Source organism: Lepisma saccharinum, chromosome 17, assembly GCF_977018435.1.
Source record: "Lepisma saccharinum chromosome 17, izLepSacc3.1, whole genome shotgun sequence".
Taxonomy (NCBI): Eukaryota; Metazoa; Arthropoda; class Insecta; order Zygentoma; family Lepismatidae; genus Lepisma; species Lepisma saccharinum.
In genome coordinates, this window is record NC_139245.1 from 48,904,319 (window position 1) to 48,924,802 (window position 20,484).

A 20,484-nucleotide genomic window follows, 5' to 3' on the forward strand; every position below is an offset into this window, starting at 1 on the left:
TTTCTAGATCCAAGTTCACTTCCTCTCGACGATTTGTTTTGATTTGATTTGTTGTTTTAAGTCCACTTTATGCACATTAAGGCTAATAGGGATTGGACCTACAGTTTAAAGTGGGATCCGAACCACTTGTGCGTCCACCGGGTATCGAACCCGGGACCTCTCTCTCGACAATTTGTCTTGAGTCTGCACTCCGCTGTCTATGCAATGTAGTTTTAAAAGTTGTAAACCGAGGTATACTAGTCACCAATTCCATCGCTGCCAGTGGTTAGTCAAGGTGTGACTCATCATCAGCCAGGATCGAACAAAACGCAACTCATTAAACCGTCGCAGACGAACTGTAGCATTTTTCTAGAAATTTCGCTTTCGGACGAAACGCTACTGAACCGTACAGCAGTCCCAATGCCTACTCCAAGTTGCACAGCTGCTTTCGGAGCTCGTGGTTTGGAAAGGGGGTCGGGATGAGGAAAGGGTCTTGATTTTTTATACTGAAGCTCCTTCATTTCATTCTCCTATTTCTCTTGGTTGAATTTTCTGAGATACGGAATCTACCTCATTTTGCTTGTCATTACGTTTTATTGCATCACCCACGGTACGCTTACATATACTACTTAACATTTTCAATTTCCCTGTACCCTTTGGTTAGGTACGGTAAAAATAAATAGCTGCCATTCGTCAAATGTTGTATTTTTGTTTTTGTTACCCATTTTTCTCGTACTTCAGTCAGGGAGCAATGCAGCTACTGGTAACAAATGTAGTCAGGAAGTAGCATCAATTTTTCCTTCCCCGCACTGTAGTTGACCAGTAAAAAAAAACGATGTAAAGCCTCGTTTCTATTACCACAAATTTGCCGCGCAACATGACGCGCGGCATGCGACGCTGCATGTGCCAAGCATTTGTTGAAATGGAAATTGTCTGCAACATGCCGCGGCGCAAGTGCCGGGGACAAAATTGCCCCAACAATTAAGACGCACAACATGCGCCGCGGACAATGGAAACAGCCTGCAGCAAGTTCCTGGGGCATGCGCACTAGAGTAGAAACAGACGACGCGACTACAATCTGTGGTCCAACAAGATTTAATAACAATGCAAAATCACTTACAGTCATTCTTACAAAGTTTTCGTATCCACTTTGAAGACGTAAGTCTCTCATCAACGAGTTATATGCTCCTTCCGAATTTCTTTTCGCTAGAAAACTTCTAATCCACCATCTAGGTCGTTTTCGCCTCTTATTTTTACAAGTTCATGGTACGCGCCTGCCATAACCACAAAACCCGCCATAGTTGTATTGTTCATCTTTACACAAGTTAAATCACTACCAAATTATTACAATACAAGAGAAGAAACACTGACTACTCTAAAGCACAATGGAACAACGCTACACTCAAGTCCTGCACTCCGGTGCTGTTGTAGGCGTATTTTGCAGAAGTAGTTTTGAATTGGAAACAGTGCACTGAATGACGCGCAACATGCGCCTGCACATGTTGCGCGTCATGGGTCTGGAACTTGTCAGAATGGAAACGTAGCTTAACAGAAACAGAAGGCTTTCACGATTTGTCTGAATATTAAAGTGATCTCTTTTTTCACACCCAAACATAAATAACTATTTTCAAATATTTAAACGTAACAGGGGTGTAAGGGGTGACCTTCCACGTATTACATCCAATCCTCAACTTCATTCCACGTAGTACGCCCTGGACTGCTCTTTCCAGACTAACGAGACTCTGGCGACTGGCCCTATGGCCAGTATAATTCTGTGTGTTCTCCTGCTTTCTGTCATATGCGCTGAGTGCCTCTTTACAGCCTCAGCTTTTAACCTAAGTCAGAATATTTTAATATTTCAGTTATGCGACATTACAGTTATGTTATTTGTTATGGTAAGGGGCTGCACCCCGTATAACGTGGCGGGTGCAAAATAGCCTAAGTGCTGACGCACCCAAATTTTTTTAAAAAAAGTTACATATAACTTTAAGAAATGCGTATAAATATTTCACCATCGTTTATATTTATGTACATGTTGTTAATTTTCAAATATTGTGAAGGAATGCAGCAAGATGCTACGTATTTGATTACTAATGTGAGCCACTGTATATGTTATGTTTTTATTTCATGAACAATGTATGGTCAAACATTATTTTGCAGAGCTCCGTGGCGGAGTGGTTAGCACAGTGCAATACGACGCCACAGGTTCCGAGTTCGGATCACAGCCTGTGCATTATTTTCTTTGTGATGTCCTTTCATCAATTTTGCCATTTCATCACCCATCCTCGTCTTCGCGATTAGCCAAAACTGGCATAAAACCAAATTTAAATATAACAAATCAAAATCAAACATTACTTGGCATGACAAGAATGGATAGGTTATTTTGAAGCTGCTGTTATTAAAAGCAAATTGTATGTAGCTTTCCTAGACAGAAGTTTCACACAGAGAAACTGATTGATTGGATAACGGCTGCGGATTCCTACTCGAGCAGAAAATATATATATTTCCATTTATTACTTACAACAATAGCAGACTGATTTCCTGCTAAATCAAAGAAAACTTGCATTCACAGTTACAAATTGACGTGTTGAATGAACTTAACTACAGATTTCTCTCACTCCAATTCTGATTAATCGAACAGCACACCACAACGTGAGTCATTATATATTTCCAGCTTACTCTCGAGTTCCTCAACTAAAAATAAATTGACTGCGAGACAAAAACTCCTCTCCGATAACACATTATATGCAGATTGTACGTAAGTTGAAATTCCATCATAATAATAATTTGAATTCTTCAAGTAGTAGCTACAAATATAATTTTTCATACATATTTTCTTAGCAAAATATGAAGTTCCTCACTTCACAAGGATAACATATACACAGTATTTCACAAGAGTTTTTAGTTCGAGCTAGTCGTAGGCCTAATATGAATATAAACGTCACTTCATTACTTAGTTAAAAAAAAAAGTGCCAGGCAATCAGAATTCAAGGGTATGCCTGAAACTATTTGTAGTATCTCATGTATAAAGGGGGCTTTTTAAGTAAAATGAAGGATACATACCACATGCTTTGGTCAATTCAGAGTAGTAGAAACGTAATTATACTGCATGTTGCAACTGAAACCGTAGCCTCGAAGGCCGAAGTCGTTTAGTAATCCATTCATACACTCGGTACGTACCAAACATTTCAAGTTCGAGTAGACATCTGGGCATGGCTGTTTTTTTTTATAACATCCCTTCATAGATTTAATATGATCATCATTCATCTTCATAGTCGCGATTATCTACAAGTGGCAGAAAAGCGATATAAAACATGAATAATACAAAAGTATAACAAACAAAAGAGGATAAAAGGATGAACTGAGTTTGAGTTAATTATAGGAAGTTTTATAAAATTACTGTTTCTTGAATAATCTTGTCCTTTGTTCCGATTGTATTTCTCAGTCACACGTTGCTCAATATCCATGTCGACTGCCGTTCTTGCGTTCTTGAAAATTACTTTCTTGTCTGTCTATGACCTTCTTTCAAACGTGGTAGGTAGGCGGGCATTCTGTCTGTTTCTACACCAAAAAGTTTAATGCACCTCCTGTCCAAGAAGACAAGAATTACTGAAAGTAATTTTCAAAATTGTAAGCGGATGAGGGCCCTTGTAAATGATAAAATATACTGTCATTTTATTCGCTTAGTTTTAAGAATCACTTTCCATACAATTCTTGCCTTCTTGAGAGTCCAATGGTCCTGTCTAGCTACAGACCAGTTGCACAAACGCGGTTTCGTTTGTTTCGTACAACAATTCCATCTAACATTTCGTTTCTACGCATTTTCTACTTGCCAAAAGTGCCTTTCATATCGCCCCAAGGCGTTGTCTACTCGGATGCTTCGTGATCGAAAGTCACGTGTACAAAGTTTCAGGATTCAGATTTTCCGATTTTGCGTGGTGCTGCTGCTATCAGTTCGGTTCGCCTTCTCAAGGTCGCGCAACAAGCAATTATTTTTGGTCTTCCGATAGGAGAAAGCTTGCCTCTCGCTTAGGTGGACGAACGATTGGCACGGATGATTTTTTGGCTCGACCATGGTTGGTCCTTTATGTTTCGTCCTTCAGCAACTTAATCTAAGCACGAATCATTCTCATCGCCAAACAACTGTATTTTTTTTAAAAAAAAATGATGTAACACATGTAAACAGAGAGAGAGAGAGAGAGAGAGAGAGAGAGAGAGAGAGAGAGAGAGAGAGAGAGAGAGAGAGAGAGAGAGAGAGAGAGAGAGAGAGAGAGAGAGAGAGAGAGAGAGAGAGAGATAGATAGATAGATATAAACGTTTTCCCTCAACAAACGTTTGCTTTGCTATCGTATAAAGTGAACGTACATGTTAAAATTCATCTTGCATAAATAATCAAATTAGAACAAATTCACATAAAGCGATTAAGTATGCAGAAAAGAAATATATTTGTGATAAATACATAGTTAATAAGTAAATTCCAATAACCAGAACTTTTGTCACGCCGAATCTTGTTTACGGATGTTTTCAAACGTTTTGTTTTACAATTTAATTTTTTCACTGACATCCAAAACGAAAATACGTATTATAACTTAGTGACTTTCAAGGGGTCAAAGTACTGTAATGTTAGTATGCTGCCGATCATAATTATGAGGCTTCTTCGAAAACGCCTTCGATAACGGTATTTGCTATTCGTAACGGATATGTGTATCACTTTTTCGAAACAGACTTTTGTGGAGGAAAAGAACTGTAACGTTACAAAAGTAACGAGCACAATTATACGAGAGACCTATGTTATTCTCTCCGGAACACGGCATCGGACACGGTATTGCACATCGGAACGTCTGTATCATACCAGCTATAAATAACGTTGTTGCTTTGAGAAAAGGAGTGTAACGTTTTTACAACCGTGACCTCAATTAAGTTACTGGTTAATTGTAACGTTACTATCACTTTCCACACACACTAAAGTTACTAGTCAATACGTGACGAACCTCTTTCTTACCCTGTAACGTTACTGGGTGCCGGCAATGGATGTAACGTTAAAGTGTCACGTGAAGACCTACTCCTTTAGAGATCAGTTATGGTTCGGTACCGTTATGCACACCTGTAACGTAATGTTCATATACCTGAGGTAACGTTTCTGTTCACGAAAAAAGTTATTCTGTTTCTGGTTGTAACGTAACGGAAACCGTAATTGAAAATACCGTTCCATTTCGTTACGTTACGACTCCCTGATTGAGAATGCCGATCGTAGAATACGAAACAAACTACGCCCTCAAGTACAAAGCGGAGATCTTGAAGAGTCCGCAGGTACCGATTCACTTTCACGGTTACCAGTGCGTGCAGAAGATGGCGTCGGGAAGTCACATGGAATTCGACGTGACGACGCAGTTCAACAACATACAGTTCGACATGCCAGATTTCGTCGTCGTGCTCTTTCAGACCGGGCGCGATAACAACCAGGAAAAAAATTCCAGCATGTTCGACGACTGCAAGATCAAGAATGTTTATCTGAAGAATGGCAGAAACGAAGTGTTCCCGCGCGAGAATTACAACCTCGACATGACCAAAGACGATTACCTCAAACTTTACGAAGCTTACACCTCTTTCAAACGCGTGACCGAGGGAAGCATGGACATGTACTACACGCCCAGCGAATTCAAAACCCGCAGACCCATGTTCGTCATCAATACCACGAAGAGGAAGCAGGTGGTGGTCAACGATCGAACCAACATCAAGGTCGTCTGCGAGTTCCACGACGCACTGCCCGAGGACACCGTATGCAGCGTTATCCTGATTGCAGAGAAGTCCTTCGTCCACGACGTGAAGAACGAGAGGGTCACAGAGCAGTTTTAACAAGTTTTTTACATTTTTTTCTTGCACAATAAGAAATTTTTGTACTAGCACAATCAGTTTCAATGGCACAATACGAAAATTTCACTAGTTCAGATCAGTTACAAATGTCTATTTCATTAGTTATCAGTTACAATATCTTTTTTTTGCACTATAGCACGAGAGACAATCAGAAAATTTGCACAAAAAAAATTTGTTGTTGTTTTTTTTTTACACGAGAAAATTAACAATAAAATTCTTTTTTATCGTTTCAGATGCTGTCGAAACATCAAAAACACATACACACACACTAGAAAAAAGCATGCAACTTTATTTGTAACACACACACATACATTATCCATCTTCATCAAAAAAATATTATAATAAACATAATTATTTTTATCTATATCTCACAATAAAACTCTATATCCAAAAATATTACAACATCAAAATAACACTAGAGTCGTTAGTACACGTTGCATGCATTACGGAGGTCCTCTGTAGGGTTTCATGGAAGTTTGGGGGAAAAAAAAAAAAAACACGTGAAACTCTACAGAGGTGCAACTATCTAGAGTCGCAGCCGTTAGAACCTTTTTGGGTTGGGCACCACGCACCCTGGCGGGGTTAGGGGCCAGGAATCCTAAAAAACAACAATTATTTATTTGTTTGTTTGCGTCACAATACAGGTGCGCGCATATGCATGTGCAGCACATTGTTCCCGCGATAAGATTTTTACAAAAATCCCGATATACATTGACGCCCAGAACTTGGAAATAAGGCATATTCGCTCACCACTGTTGCCAGCTTAGTCTCCCTCTTTATCTTACGGCAACATTGACGTCTCTAGTTTTTTTTTAATTGCAGGTAGGTTGCCAACACACTCTAGTTAATAATGCTACATATTATACACGCACACACGCACACACATACTGTGTTGCCATCTCTCTTTTACGGCAGTATATATTTGTTGCCGGCTCTATTGCACAGTGTGTGTATGTTACGCCAGTGTATAAATTGGCTAAACCCTTATCAAGTAAGAAAAACTATAGGTAGGTGTTGGCAGCATTGTCGGTTGTTTAACTCTTCCCCCTCTCTCTTTTTTTTGTAAAAAAACCATGGTAGAAATACCAGTAGGTTGGCAACCTTGATTTATGCAATTAATTAAAGCAAGCCTCAAGCCTCAAGCAAGATTGCCAGCTCCTTGCCTTAGGTTAGGTTAGACCAAAATAAAAACCTTGGTAACTTTTCGAGTAAAATATTGGCAACACTGCAAGACAAGCCTCAAGCAGTATTGCCAGCTCCTTGCTTGAGGTTAGGTTAGACCAAGATAAAAACCTTGGTCATTTTTTCGAGTAAGAGGTTGGCAACACTGCGAGCCCCACCGAGCCCCAGCTGGCAACACTGCGAGAAAAGCCTCAAGCAAGATTGCCAGCTCCTCGCGTTAGGTTAGATTAGCCCAAGAAATAAAAACCTTGGTAACTTTTCGAGTAAGAGGTTGGCACTGAGCCCCACCGAGCCCCAGCTGGCAACACTGCAAGAAAAGCCTCAAGCAAGGTTGCCAGCTCCTTGTTTGAGGTTAGGTTAGACCGAGAAAGAAAAACCTTGGTTATTTTTTCGAGTAAGAGGTTGGCAACACTGTGTACCTCACTATACCTCATTTTCGGGCGTGGAATTCTCTTTGCTGTACTACTGGCCTTGCTGTTGATTTGATCACTTGGTATGACCGCGATCGAGAGTGTGTTGAGTCCTACTTCCACACCTGCAAATCACAAGGGAAGCTTTACATTTTTTCACATAATCACATGAGAAATTTGATAGAAATAGTAATAGGTATCCGCTCTGGTAGGTTAAATGGCAAGACACAATATCCTGAAGAAACCTGAATGAAGTAATTGATTTTAAATCCTTTAAAAGATACAAAATCAATAATCTTAAGTTTGTAACAGCCTTCTTAGTGATCACTGACATTTCATGCGTATGATGCATTTCTGAGAATTTGTGGTTGACGACCAACCTTTATGTGGGACTCTTACAAATGTAATATACTAGAAGGTTCGTGCAGATGGACATTAAAATGAAAGTAACAATTTGTAAGTTAAAAATAATGCTCTTCGGGTAAGTACCTTTTTATTTTTACACTTTCTGTTCACGCTAGGCCCACGAACCATTCACGATAGCCTCACGAACCATTCACGAGGACGAGATATGCCTACGAGGTTAGGTTAGGCCTGTTAGGTTAGGTTCAATTAGCACTCATTTCACCCCTAAATATGTGCTTCATCATCGAAAAATTTCCTCAGTACGTTCAATTGCGCATATCCGGACAACATCGGTTTTCATAGATTTGCTCCTCCAGACAATTTTTCCTCGCCTTGGGATTTATGTTGTTGAATTCCTTATACAATAACCTTTCCAACGATATATGACACGTATTCCTTAGGAAAAGGACGTAAAGTAGAGTCTTACCGAATGCTCGTTCTTGTGGGCATGGAGAAATATTACGAAATGTAAGTTTAATGGTAATTATTTCTGCAGTGTTCCAAATTATTGGAGTTAAGGATATTGTTTATTCTGCGTACAAGTGAGTTGATTTTCTTGAAAGGTGGAATATTAAATTTTGATCTAAGTTCCAAGCTTCTTATTTGAAAACTTAGTAGCTGTGATTAGCATTTAAGTGTATATTTGTGATACCAACTGAACTGATACGTTTTTCTCACACCCATATAATGGCAATGTAAAGTGAGTTGGTGTTTCTCTTCGTTGTGAAGAGAAGCAAACTTATTACACAACTTTATACAGGCCGGTTGTTGCCTGTCAAGTTTATTCTATCATGGTGTGGCCCGTCAGCATGCTCGCAAGATACGCCACTGAGCATCTGCATTCCCAAGCAGTGGAAAGCTTCGTTCTTCTTCAAAGAGGGAAGGAGGAAGCAGCTTCGCCTTTTCTTCTCTCACTCTATCCCCTCCACAATTTATTTTACCTGTTGCCTCTTACTCCTTCCACACCTCGCTCTTTCTAGGATTGCGAAGGAAAGGCTTAACACCCGGAAACTCCTCTCGTCTTTTCGTCTTCCGGCCGGTTCTTCTCCTTCATCCGCTTAGGAGACACGCTCGTCACAAAAAATCCGGACTCCCTGAGTACCACGAGATGCATATTCTCAGCCATCAAGTCGTTCCGTTCGCAGTCTTCTCCTCTCCCCTTGGTCTTCCACAAGCAGGTAAAAATCACGCAACTTCAAGCGAGAGATACATTTTTTGAAACTAAGGACAGATTGTTGAAAATGTGCCTCAAAAAGTGCAGACCCACACATTCCACAATCTATCAGTTAAAGTATGCTTCTCTTGATTCAAGTAGCATGAATTTTATCTGCTTGTGGAACACCAAAATGTTGTATTTTGGTTATTATTACGTCCCTTTTCGACTACTATTGGTTAATCGCGACAATGAAAGAACACCAATTCCCAGGTCGGGACCCGAATCCGGGAATTTCGGTGGCGCTATCGAAATTCGATCACTGAACCTTCTCGTATATATATAGGACACACACACACACACACACACACACACACACACACACACACACACACACACACACACACACACAAACGCATACACTCAGAGAGAGAGAGAGATTTTACGTTTATTTTACCAAAGTAAGACGACTTAGAATATTCAAGAAATTTTTCAATTATATTTTGGATGCAAAAGTATGTTTTGTCATGCTCTACGTTTTTATTTTACAAGTTTAGGCTTATTATTACTCAAATAACACAATTTCATCTATTTAGGCAACATTTTGTTTGTTATATTTTACTCAGAAAGACATTTTTTTTCAATTTTTAATTTATTATTTCACAAGTTTATGTAATTTTTTATTCTAATAACACAATTTTAACTATTCAGGCAATATTTTTTTATTGCAATTTGGATTTACAAAGAGATTTTTTTAAATCTTTGTATTAAATTTTCTATTTATTGCGTTTTGTATCTCACATTCACTATTTTTTAAAGTTTCATTTTTTATTTTTCTAAAACTAAAGAAAAAAGTATTTTTAACTAAAAGTTATTTTATGGATTTCGGTTTTTAGATTTCCACCATGCTATTTTTTGGTTCTGTATTTCTATATTAGGATATTAGAAAGTTTTAAGGTGTGTATAATATTTCAAAGTATTTTCAGGGTGTATTTGTTAATGCATTTGGATGACAACTATTAGGTTTTTGAATAAACTAATGTTAAGAATATTTCAACCAATCAGAAAACGCGTCGGTTTTATTTCAACCAATTAGAAAACGCGTAGGTTTTATTTCAACCAATCAGAGAAAGCGTCAGTTTTGCTTATGAGGTATAAAAACTGCGTAAAAGCAAGCACAAGATATTTTGAGAAGTATCTGTGAAGCATTGTGTCAGAGAAGACATCAAGTTGTGATTATTGTCCGAGAGTTTCAGACAAAGAACTGAAGAGAAGCTATAATTAAGTTAAGTGATTTTTATTATGTAGTGTGTTTTTTAATAATGCGTAAATCCAAATATTGAAACGAAGGAAAAGTCAATGCAAACCAAAAAGAATATGCGTAATGTGAGCAAGTACTACAACTATGTTTTTATTTTTCAGGTGCTTATAATTTTGTATGGGTGACTGGAAGGGACCATTAGTGAAAGAAGGCGTTTTAAGCTCTACAAACATGGCTAACCACACTGCGGTGAGTACCTTGCAAGAAATTTTACCACTGGAATGTATATTTCCCCACTAGTTTTTTAAAAAATATATAAATCCAGAAAACAAAGAAACGAAGAAAAAGTAAATACCAAAATGAATATGCGTTATGTGAACAAGTACTACAACTATGTTTCCATTTTTCAGGTGCTCTTATTTGTGTATCTGTGAGTGGAAGGAATGGCGCCAACGAAGTAACCGACAAGGGCATGAGTAACATGATTTCAGATGTTATCCATAAGGATTGTGTGTTGGAGACTTTGAAGAGGTATACACCTAGCAAGTATATTATATGCAGGGGTCAGTGGCGCAGGAACGGGGGGGTACAGGGATACATTGTACCCCCCTAAATTTTTGAAGGGGGGTACTGTACCCCCTAAATCCGTAAATCGAGTTGTACCCCCTGTACTCCCTTTACTAATTTAACAGCAGACGCAAGGCGAAAGAACTTATTTTAATTTCACCCAATAAAAAAAGTGTACAGTAGACTTGCGATTAACCGAGTCCCGATTAACCGTGGCTCCGGGTTAACCGAGGGAGTGATTGGAAAACATCGCGCTTCATAACGCAACCCCCTGTTTGTTTATGGAGTCAAGTCACTGTCCGCGCAGCACGTGTTCGTTACATTGTCGGTGGATCCGATTGTTACGGTGGTGTTTAAGTCATTGTAGGCCTATTCTAAGCGGAAAAAGTAATCTTCTCATTTATGTTGTACTAGTAATAAATAGTTACTATACAGTTTTAAGTGTTGTTTCGTCATTTACGACCTATTAGCACATTATCTCCGTATTATCAGAGTTTTTCCGTATCCGAGGTTATCTCGGTCCCAATTAGCTCGGATAATCGCGAGTCTACTGTATATTGTTTATAACTTATAAGCCTAAACATTATCTTCCTTACCACAGAAATTCAAACCATTCTAAACTTATTCTACTCCATTGTGGTTGCTACTAGTTGTTAGTTCATTGACCTATGTTCTTGGAAACCTCTTTAAGGAGATGAATATTGTTTAAAATGTGTGTGGAACGATGGAATCAGAATTGCTCTCAGACAATCACGCTGCAGACGAATGCTCCTTTGCGTAAGGGGGGGGGGGGTCGGTACACTTTTCTAAAGAAGTGGTTGCGTCGATTCGAAGATGAGATACAAATCTTCATCAGAAGAGTATATGACTGATCCCATTTTCTTTTGAATATTTAAAATGGAATTTTCCAAAACAAAATACTCACATGAACCAGACGAGACACTACAGACCAACTTGGGGGTACAATGTACTGCTGTACCTCACCCATACTTATCATAACTTTGTAAGAGAGTGTTCGGAAAACTATACTTAAACCTACTATATATTAAGAGATTTTGAAAATAGAGTCCCGATTAGCCTATCTGAGCATGAAGTGAATCTAGAATAAGTTTTAATAACTTCTGAGTGGAAACCGAAACAAAAATAAACACAAACATGAACGAGAAGGACCTCGCCATACTGGAGACGGGATGAGGCTATGGCAATTCTCGACTCATCGCATCGCGATATCATTCCTAGGTGCAATGAAATTTTTCCTAGACATTTAAACAGGGTTCAATTTGCGATATTATCAGAGGAGGGGGAGGGAATTATTTTTACCTATGTATTAGGTATACTTATAATTGGACATTAATTACTTAAAATCTAATTTTGGTATCGAATGCAACACAAACGCAACGCCATTTTAAGTTATACCCTAAAGTTAAACTGTAAGAAAATTACATTAGTCAGATGAATGCACGAGATAAATTAAACTCACTGCAGGTTCTATGGGTAGATTTTGGATTGGATTCGCAAGGTCTTTGAGTGAGATGCGAATGTTTAATTGATTTATTTGGTTTATTTTACTTCGCATTTCTGCCACTTTTGGCTAATTGCAAAGATGAGGATGGGTGATGATATGATGAAATTCATGAACACTCACATGCCCAACCTGGGACCTCTGGCGTCAAAGTGTGCTATGCTAACCCCTCCGCTACGGAGGCCGGCGAGGTGGGAATGTGTTTTGGATTTTCTTTGTAGATGCGACAATCTTTAACTGTGACGCGAACATGCTTTTGCTTACATTAAAGTTTACCTTTTCACATAAACGAGAAATTGACATGTCACCCTAAAACACACGCATGTATCTGCATTTAATACTACTCTATACGAAAAGAAACCTTGCGCTGTTCTTCATATTGTCCACCAAGGATTGAAACTGAAAAAAAAAAAACCTTTTGAGCGTATGCCTTTCCTTGCTTCCTCTGACATCTGAAGGATTTCGGTTTTGTATATGTAATGATAGTACTTTCAGTGCTTGAAGAGTGTCATTAGGTACGGCTAATTATATAACAAATAAATGCTTTGTTAAATGTTTCACAAATATTTCAGTTAGACTTTTTACGAGTTGATCGGGAACCATCTCAACTCAGGTTTTTTTTTTTTTTTTTTTTTTAATACAACGCTCTGCAGATGTCTGAGTAAATGCCAAATACATGGCTTCTAAAAGACAATGGATGTGGTATACATCTGCCATAAGTTGTTTAAAGATATTTTTATGCGAATTTAAAATTAGAATGAACTGAACTGAAGTGGAACTCTATAAGTATGATATATTCAATAATGTGGTTTTTATATCCAGTGGGTGGGAGATTCCTGGTTGGGGTGGCTCAAGATCCTCCTCACACCCTTTAATCTCAACCTGTATTAAAATGAATAGATGTATCTTTGTTCGCAATTTTCACATTTCGAACTCCAGATTTTTCGTTCCGTTAAATTGAAATAAGCCCAGAACGAAGTCCAGAGCTATATATGTTTCAGAATTGTTACCTGGTTTTAAAATCTGTTTAAAAAAACATGAATTCTAAGAAAAACAAAGAAAAAAATAGTTACGCAAATTTTGCATTAAATAACAGGACATTCGTGTGTGCTGTTCTAAAATAGAATATTTCCCATGCCTTCACATTATACCTAAGTATCAAGGACGTATTTAGGAGGGGTCCGGACACTTCCCCGAAAGACTTACCAAGAAGTAAAAGTAAATAATCAAAATTTAATTGTTTAGAATTTGTTATTATATAATCGATAGTTATATATATATATATAAAGATTTATGCACACAACTAATGATAATATCCATAAAATATTAATCAGAAACTTTACTTTTCGTTAATTGGATCTAACTTTTGTTTGTTATTCAATAAATATTCAATTATTTTTTTATTTGACATTAAATTCCTTGCCAGGGCAGTTGTTTTTATGCAAATCTTGGCGATCTTAACTACATTCAAGCTAGATGCTATTCTTTTGCTATCTTTTACCTATTCACATAATAACAACAATACAATATTAATTAACTTACATATTTAATTAATATTTTAATTTAATTAAATGTAATAATAATAATAATTATTATTTATTATTATTATTAATGCAACACTTGGTTGGACCCCCCGAAATGTATTTCTAGGGGCAGTAGTATGTGTGTTTATGTATATGGGAGGCTGAATTTTGTACCCCCCCAAATGAAAAACGTTCCTGCGGCACTGGCAGGGGTTGTTATCTAAATATAGGCAACCATTTTTATGAGTGCGAGTGCGTATGCTGTAAAGATGAATTTATGATTTCCGAATGTTTTCCTATTTGACAAGGGGAAAGCTGTTTGAATGAATGCCATCATTGTGTTGAGTGGATGTGCGAGAGAATCCAGGGTTATTTGCAGGATCAGGACAATACAAGGCATATTTTTTTATTATTATTTTGCTAACCATGAAGATGTTGCTGATGCTTTCAAAGCACAGGAGGAATCGACAGGATACAGAGACTTTTACAGTGTGTTGTGTGAAATTTCAAATGATGTCGAACTAGTAAAAATTCTTATACCGCATATACGTGAAGCGGAGCTTACTATGGTAGCACAGGATTTTTGTGAGAGTTGAATAAAGAGATTCTGACCAATAACAACGAAAATGGTGCAATACATTATTGATGTACAAGGATTTATTTATAACACTAAATTTATATTGCGTGAGATTTGTGTGAGTTCTCCAAATTTGGACTCTGTGTATTATGCGCTTGTGAGTGTTCCCGATTATTTCAAAGAGAACAAAGAATCTCGCTGGATTAAAGACAATCGCCATGCATTAATGTATGATATTTCTTGTGGATGTGAAATGTACTATGTCCGGAGGGCAGTTAGGAACTTGAACTGTCAAGGTGGTACATTTTTCTGCAAAGGAAAATCCAAAAATATCAAAGATTTGTTTAATATTGATAAAATTGTTGATTTACAAACTGCAAACTGTCCATCTCTTAAGAATTTGTATATGTTCCAAGGAGGATTGTGCAACTATCATTCTGATACTTCTCCCCCAGCTGAACAAGGTTGCGCATTCAGAAATGTTCAAAGACTTATATGTTGGTACAATAATAAAAATATTAATGTGTAATGTATTTTAGTGCAAATAATAAATATTTGTGAAAAAGAATGTTTCCTATGTTGTTATTTAGTTTTAAAGCCTTTATTCAAGGTATTTTCAAGTATTACACGTTTTCTTGAGTGATTGACTTAATACCAGGAGTTATACGAGCCTTATTTTTACTACAAGCACTATATGTCTATGAGGACTAAAATCCACTGATTGAAGCTTAAAGCTTAGGCTTACCATGTATATTGATTAATCACAGAACAACACGATTGTAGGAGGCATAGGCCCACGCGCCAGAGCCTTATTAGTCTGGAAAAAAGCATTTATATGGGGAAAATGTTGTTGTCTTGTGACTGTTTAGCAATAATATTTAAAAAGTTTTAATTATTTTTATTAGATTACATATATATTTTGGATTCAAATAAAACACTCAAGTTTAGTTTTTTAAGTTTATTTTTCTTTAATATACAAATATAGAATATATATCAGATTTACATATATGAAAAGTACTCTACCAAAGAGCAAAAGTCACATAGGGATTACTATTTAGCCGCTGCCGAAATTCTTCCATGAGGGATTTGTAGTAAGAGAGAAATAATATATCCATGTTGGCATCGATGATGAATCTGGTTTCTGGTTTTATGTTGTTCATTTGGCAGGTAGCTCTGATAGACTGCAATGCTTACAGTGTTTTGGTTTGGTATCAATAATATTTTTTTAAAAAAATATGCAACTAGTGCCACAAAAGGAACCGACAATTCCTGGATTATAACTAAAATTCAGTTTGCTTTTTACATATCCAATATCTACAGACCAACACTAACTAGACTAGGATTTATATAAATGTAGCAGGAACTATATTTCGAGAATCCAACTATATTAGGATTATATGTTAAACTTATACAAAACCAGATTTTTCTATGTAAGTATATTTATATTGAGTGGATTATTTAACAGATCAAACAGAAAGACGAAAAAATTCACTAAATGTAGTTCTATACTACCTAGTCTTACCATAAATACTGTCCCAAAGTTGTAAGTAAATAGACACAAAATGGTGAGAGATATTGTAATATCAAAATAACATGAGGTGCATGGATGCATTATGAACCAAAATCACAAATAATTATTCGAAATGGCCACCTTTAGCACTGACACACTTCTGAAGTCTTCGTGGCCACTCATCAATGGAATTACGCAACACATCAAGTGGAAACTCCGCAGCTGCCTTCTCAAGAGACCGCTTTAAACTGTCAATATTGGGATGTCTCTTCTTGCAAGCCATCTCTTGATGCTTGGACCACAATTTCTAGTCCAAAGGGTTTAAGTCTGGCCTGGCAGAGGGCCAATCTGACGTGGAAATGAAGTCAGGAACATTTGGCTCCAACCACTGCTGGGTGGTGAGTGCTTTGTGTGCTGGGGCTGAGTCCTGCTGGAAGCTCCAGTTCTCTCCATGGAAGATGGTGTCGGTAAGATTCTTGCATAGTTTCTCAAGCACTGTCTGCTGGTACACTTTGGCTGATATTTTTACCCCTTTTTCACAGAAATGGAGCGTGCCCTCATAGCAAATGTTCCAGACTTCATTTCCACTTCAGATTGGCCTTCTGCAAGTCCGGACCTATACCCTTTGGACTACAAATTGTGGTCCAAGCTTCAGGAGATGGCTTGGAAGAACAGACATCCCAATATTGAAAGTTTAAAGCGGTCGGTCTCTTCTGAAGGTAGTTGCTCATTTTCCAGTCGATGTGTTGCGTAATTCAATTGATGCGTGGCCACGAAGACTTCAGAAGTGTGTCAGTGCTAAAGGTGGCCATTTCGAATAATTATTTGTGATTTTGGTTCATAATGCATCCATGCACCTCATGTTATTCTGATATTACAATATCTCTCACCATTTTGTGTCTATTTACTTACAACTTTGGGACAGTATTTATGATAAGACTAGGTATAGTTGATTGCATGAAAATAACTAGGTCAAGGGGTGACCAACAGTGAGCTGAATGTATATATAGAGGGTCGCTCTCTATTATTCTCACCTTCACTGGATTGGTGAAGGAACGCACTTGTGGGCTGTAGAACCTGAATGGGCTCCACCAAGACATCGGAGACTCGAAGCAGATGTCTTGTTGGATGAACCCAAGTAGGGTCATAGGCGCTAGGATAAATTTGGTCATTTCTTTTTGTATGAGGAACCAATTTGCCCAACTCCCAAAATTAACTTACATTGCTTATAACTAATTAAATTTGAAGAAAAATTATAATCTCTTAGACTGTAAACATATTTTATATTTAGGCTGCACAAGATCCGATGACAAAATTAAAAAATTTTAACACCCAGACTAGGACTCGAACCCTTGACAGATAGGCTAAAACCCTAATGCAATACCAACTAAGCTATCTGAGCACAATGTATTCTTTTTTTGAAAAGTTAGTTATGTTAAGAAATATCATTTGAGAACTCTTTTGGTCTGGTTCGACAGAGAAGGAGACAGCATTTCCAAAATTTTACAGCCTGGATGTATTTTACCACCTCTACAGAGGCCTTTACTATATGTAATTCGAAACGCTTGAGTTCAGTTAGCTTTCAAAATTGAAGTTATACTGTACTGCTTCTTAAATATTTTGTGTTTGGCACGCATAACTAGTTACACTATATCTAGTTACGGACAAATGATACTAAAACTTTGCTACTAGTTGATGAGTTGACAGTAAATTTGAGAGTTTTAGTACAAAATGTTTAATTGACTTTTCTGATTCTAGTGATGATGAGATACATAATTGGGGGCTTGCTGGTAGTTGTATTAAGAAAATAAGAAGTAATGTCGCTAGTCAAACTCTGTTAAGTTTGATTAACAATGTCCCCTCAGTAATGGATGAAAATCCTCTTAATGTGTTTCACTTTATATGGGATATAAACAGCATAATTGAAAAGGATATTTTTCCAGCAAGAGAAATACTTCTCTCTGCTTTACATAAGTTGCCATGTAAAATAAGTGACGTAATATGGAAACTCATAGGTAGTGATCTATCTTGGTCTGCAATTGTTCAAAAAATAATGGATAAATTCGTAACAACTTTAGGAAAAGAAGTCATTGTTAATAAGTTCATATTTCGTATCCAAGACAAAAATGAAGATGTATTAGAATTTTTTGAAAATCGATGGAGGGCTGCAGTTTTAGTAGATTTGGGGTGGCCTGAAGAAGAGCTTATTCAGTGCTTAATTGAAAGAATGCTCCCTAACTATTCTGAACACTTTATTTTGAATGGTGTCCCTTCGTGTGTGTGTGATCTAAAAGCTAGATTACAATTATTGCAGAAACATCAGAGAGTCGTTAGAGATTTCAGATCAATTACTTCAAGTGACAAATTACGTACCACAGTGGAAAGTAAACCAATAATTTGCAGACAATGTTATAAGGCAGGGCAGAATAAAACCTTCATGCCAGCATTTGCAAATTATTCGAAAGAAAGTGATACCGTGGTTGCAGTGTTTGTCCCTATTGTTCTAGAAAATGAAACATTAAATGCTTGCATAGACACTGGCTGTACCAAGAGAGATGTGATTCATAAACTAAATCTTAAGAGACAATTGAAGATTAATGAGTGCAATGATAAATTAAAAGTGGAAAACGGAACATACATATATTTTCACCAAAAAGTAACATTAAATGTGAAGTGCGATTATTTATCGTGGCCACAAACTTTTTAAAGTGACAATTTGCCGGTTGACTGTATACTGGGTGTGAAATTTCAAATAAAATCGAAAATGGCCATAAATATGCCGAAACAAGAAGTTAGTTTCAACAACTGTTCAAGTTTTAATATTCAAAATGTATCTTTCCAGGAGAACTTTAATAATGCACCTGTGTCTTTACCCCCTGTTAACAATGGTAATCTACAAGGAAGAAGATACAGCCTGCAACAGCCAAGAACAAGTGGATTTCAAAGAAATGCTTCTCAATTTCATCAGGCAAGACGTGGTCAACAGCGTGCTCCACAGCAAACAAGAAGTGGACAAGTTCCAGGAAACCAATCCAGGAAACCCTTTACGTCAACTTCCAGTTCTTTTGTTCCGGATGGATTCTCTGGAGTTATGAACGAGCTTTCGCAGGATTTTGAAGAAAAACTAGGTGAGCTTAAAAATCAATTTTCTGACGTTATTAGTGATTCTATTGGACACATTAAAGGTTTTGAATACCGTATTCAATTAACAGACAATATTCCAGTGAGAATGATGCCATATAATTTGGGTCCAAAGGGAAAAGGAAATGGAAGAAATTATTGATAATTTGTTAAAGCAAGATGTTATTGAACCTACTAATGGAGCATATGCATCTCCAGCATTTATTGTGTATGGGAAAAATAGATCTAAAAGAATGGTCATTGATTATAATAAGGTAAATGATCATATTTTATGGGATGGTTTTCCTCCAAATAACTTAGAAGACACCTTAAGTTTTTTGAGCAAGGGAAAAATTTATCTGTTGTTGATATTAAATCTTGTTATAACCATATTTTACTTGCAGAAGAATCTCGAGACTTAACTAGTTTTGTAACAAAAACAGGTCATTTTAGGTATAAATTTCTGCCATTTGGTTTACGTGTAGGAAATGCATGTCTAGCAAGAGCTATGGACATGGTCTTAGGAGATTTAAGGGGCACATTTCTTTCTTACTATTGTGATGACATATTAATTGTATCAGATGATGAAGAATCTCATATAAATCATCTGAAGATATTGTTTGAAAGATTCAGAAATTATGGAATAACAATATCATCTCAAAAAATGCAATTGGGCCAGACAAAAATTAAATTCTTAGGGTTTGAAGTGAGAAATTGAAATCTATGTATGGATCCTTCGCGGATCGAAGCAATTAGAAATTTGCCAGCTCCCAAATCCTTGAGAGGATTAAATAAATTGTTAGGGTTTACAAATTATTTTTTAAGATTTATTCCTGACTTTCAGAAAATAATTTCACCATTAAATGATGTAAAATCTGTGAAACAAAAATTTTATTGGGGTCCTTTAGAGCAAAATGCTTTCAATACAATTGACTTAGCATTTGAAGAAAATGTAATATTGAAATTGCCAGATATGGAAAAGCCATTTATAGTTCAAGCAGATCGGTCTTTATCAGGCTATGGTTCTATTTTATTGCAGGAAGATGACAATAGGAATTTAAGACCTGTCTTATTCTAGTCTAAGCGAATGAAAGAAGCTGATAAAAATAAAAATATATCAGGTAGAATTGGAGTCTTAATGTTAGCTTTAGATAGATTTGATCCTTATTTGAGATGTCAACCATTTCTATTGCAAATTGATAATATGGGTTTTGCATGGATGATAAAAAGAGCATCCAAATACCCAAAATATGCTAGATATTTAGAAAAGCTATCAATGTATAAGTTCCAGATAGAGCATATACCTACCACAAGTAATAAGTTAGCAGATACTTTATCTAGAATGTTTGATGGTAAGGAGTTTAGTACTGAAGAACTAGATGTAAGTGAATTAGATGGTAT

At 36.9% G+C, this 20,484-nt stretch overlaps 1 protein-coding gene across 1 annotated transcript in view; it reads left to right on the top strand.

Moving 5' to 3' along the window:
• The window catches only part of LOC146001403 (uncharacterized), a 39,333-nt gene extending 20,275 nt beyond the window's left edge, over positions 1-19,058 (top strand). Inside the window, exons 3-4 of the mRNA XM_083138718.1 lie at positions 10,675-10,694; positions 18,806-19,058. Of these exons, the coding sequence (XP_082994844.1) occupies positions 10,675-10,694; positions 18,806-19,058 (273 nt within the window). The remainder of the gene's footprint in view (positions 1-10,674; positions 10,695-18,805) is intronic.
• Positions 19,059-20,484: the final 1,426 nt, after the last annotated feature.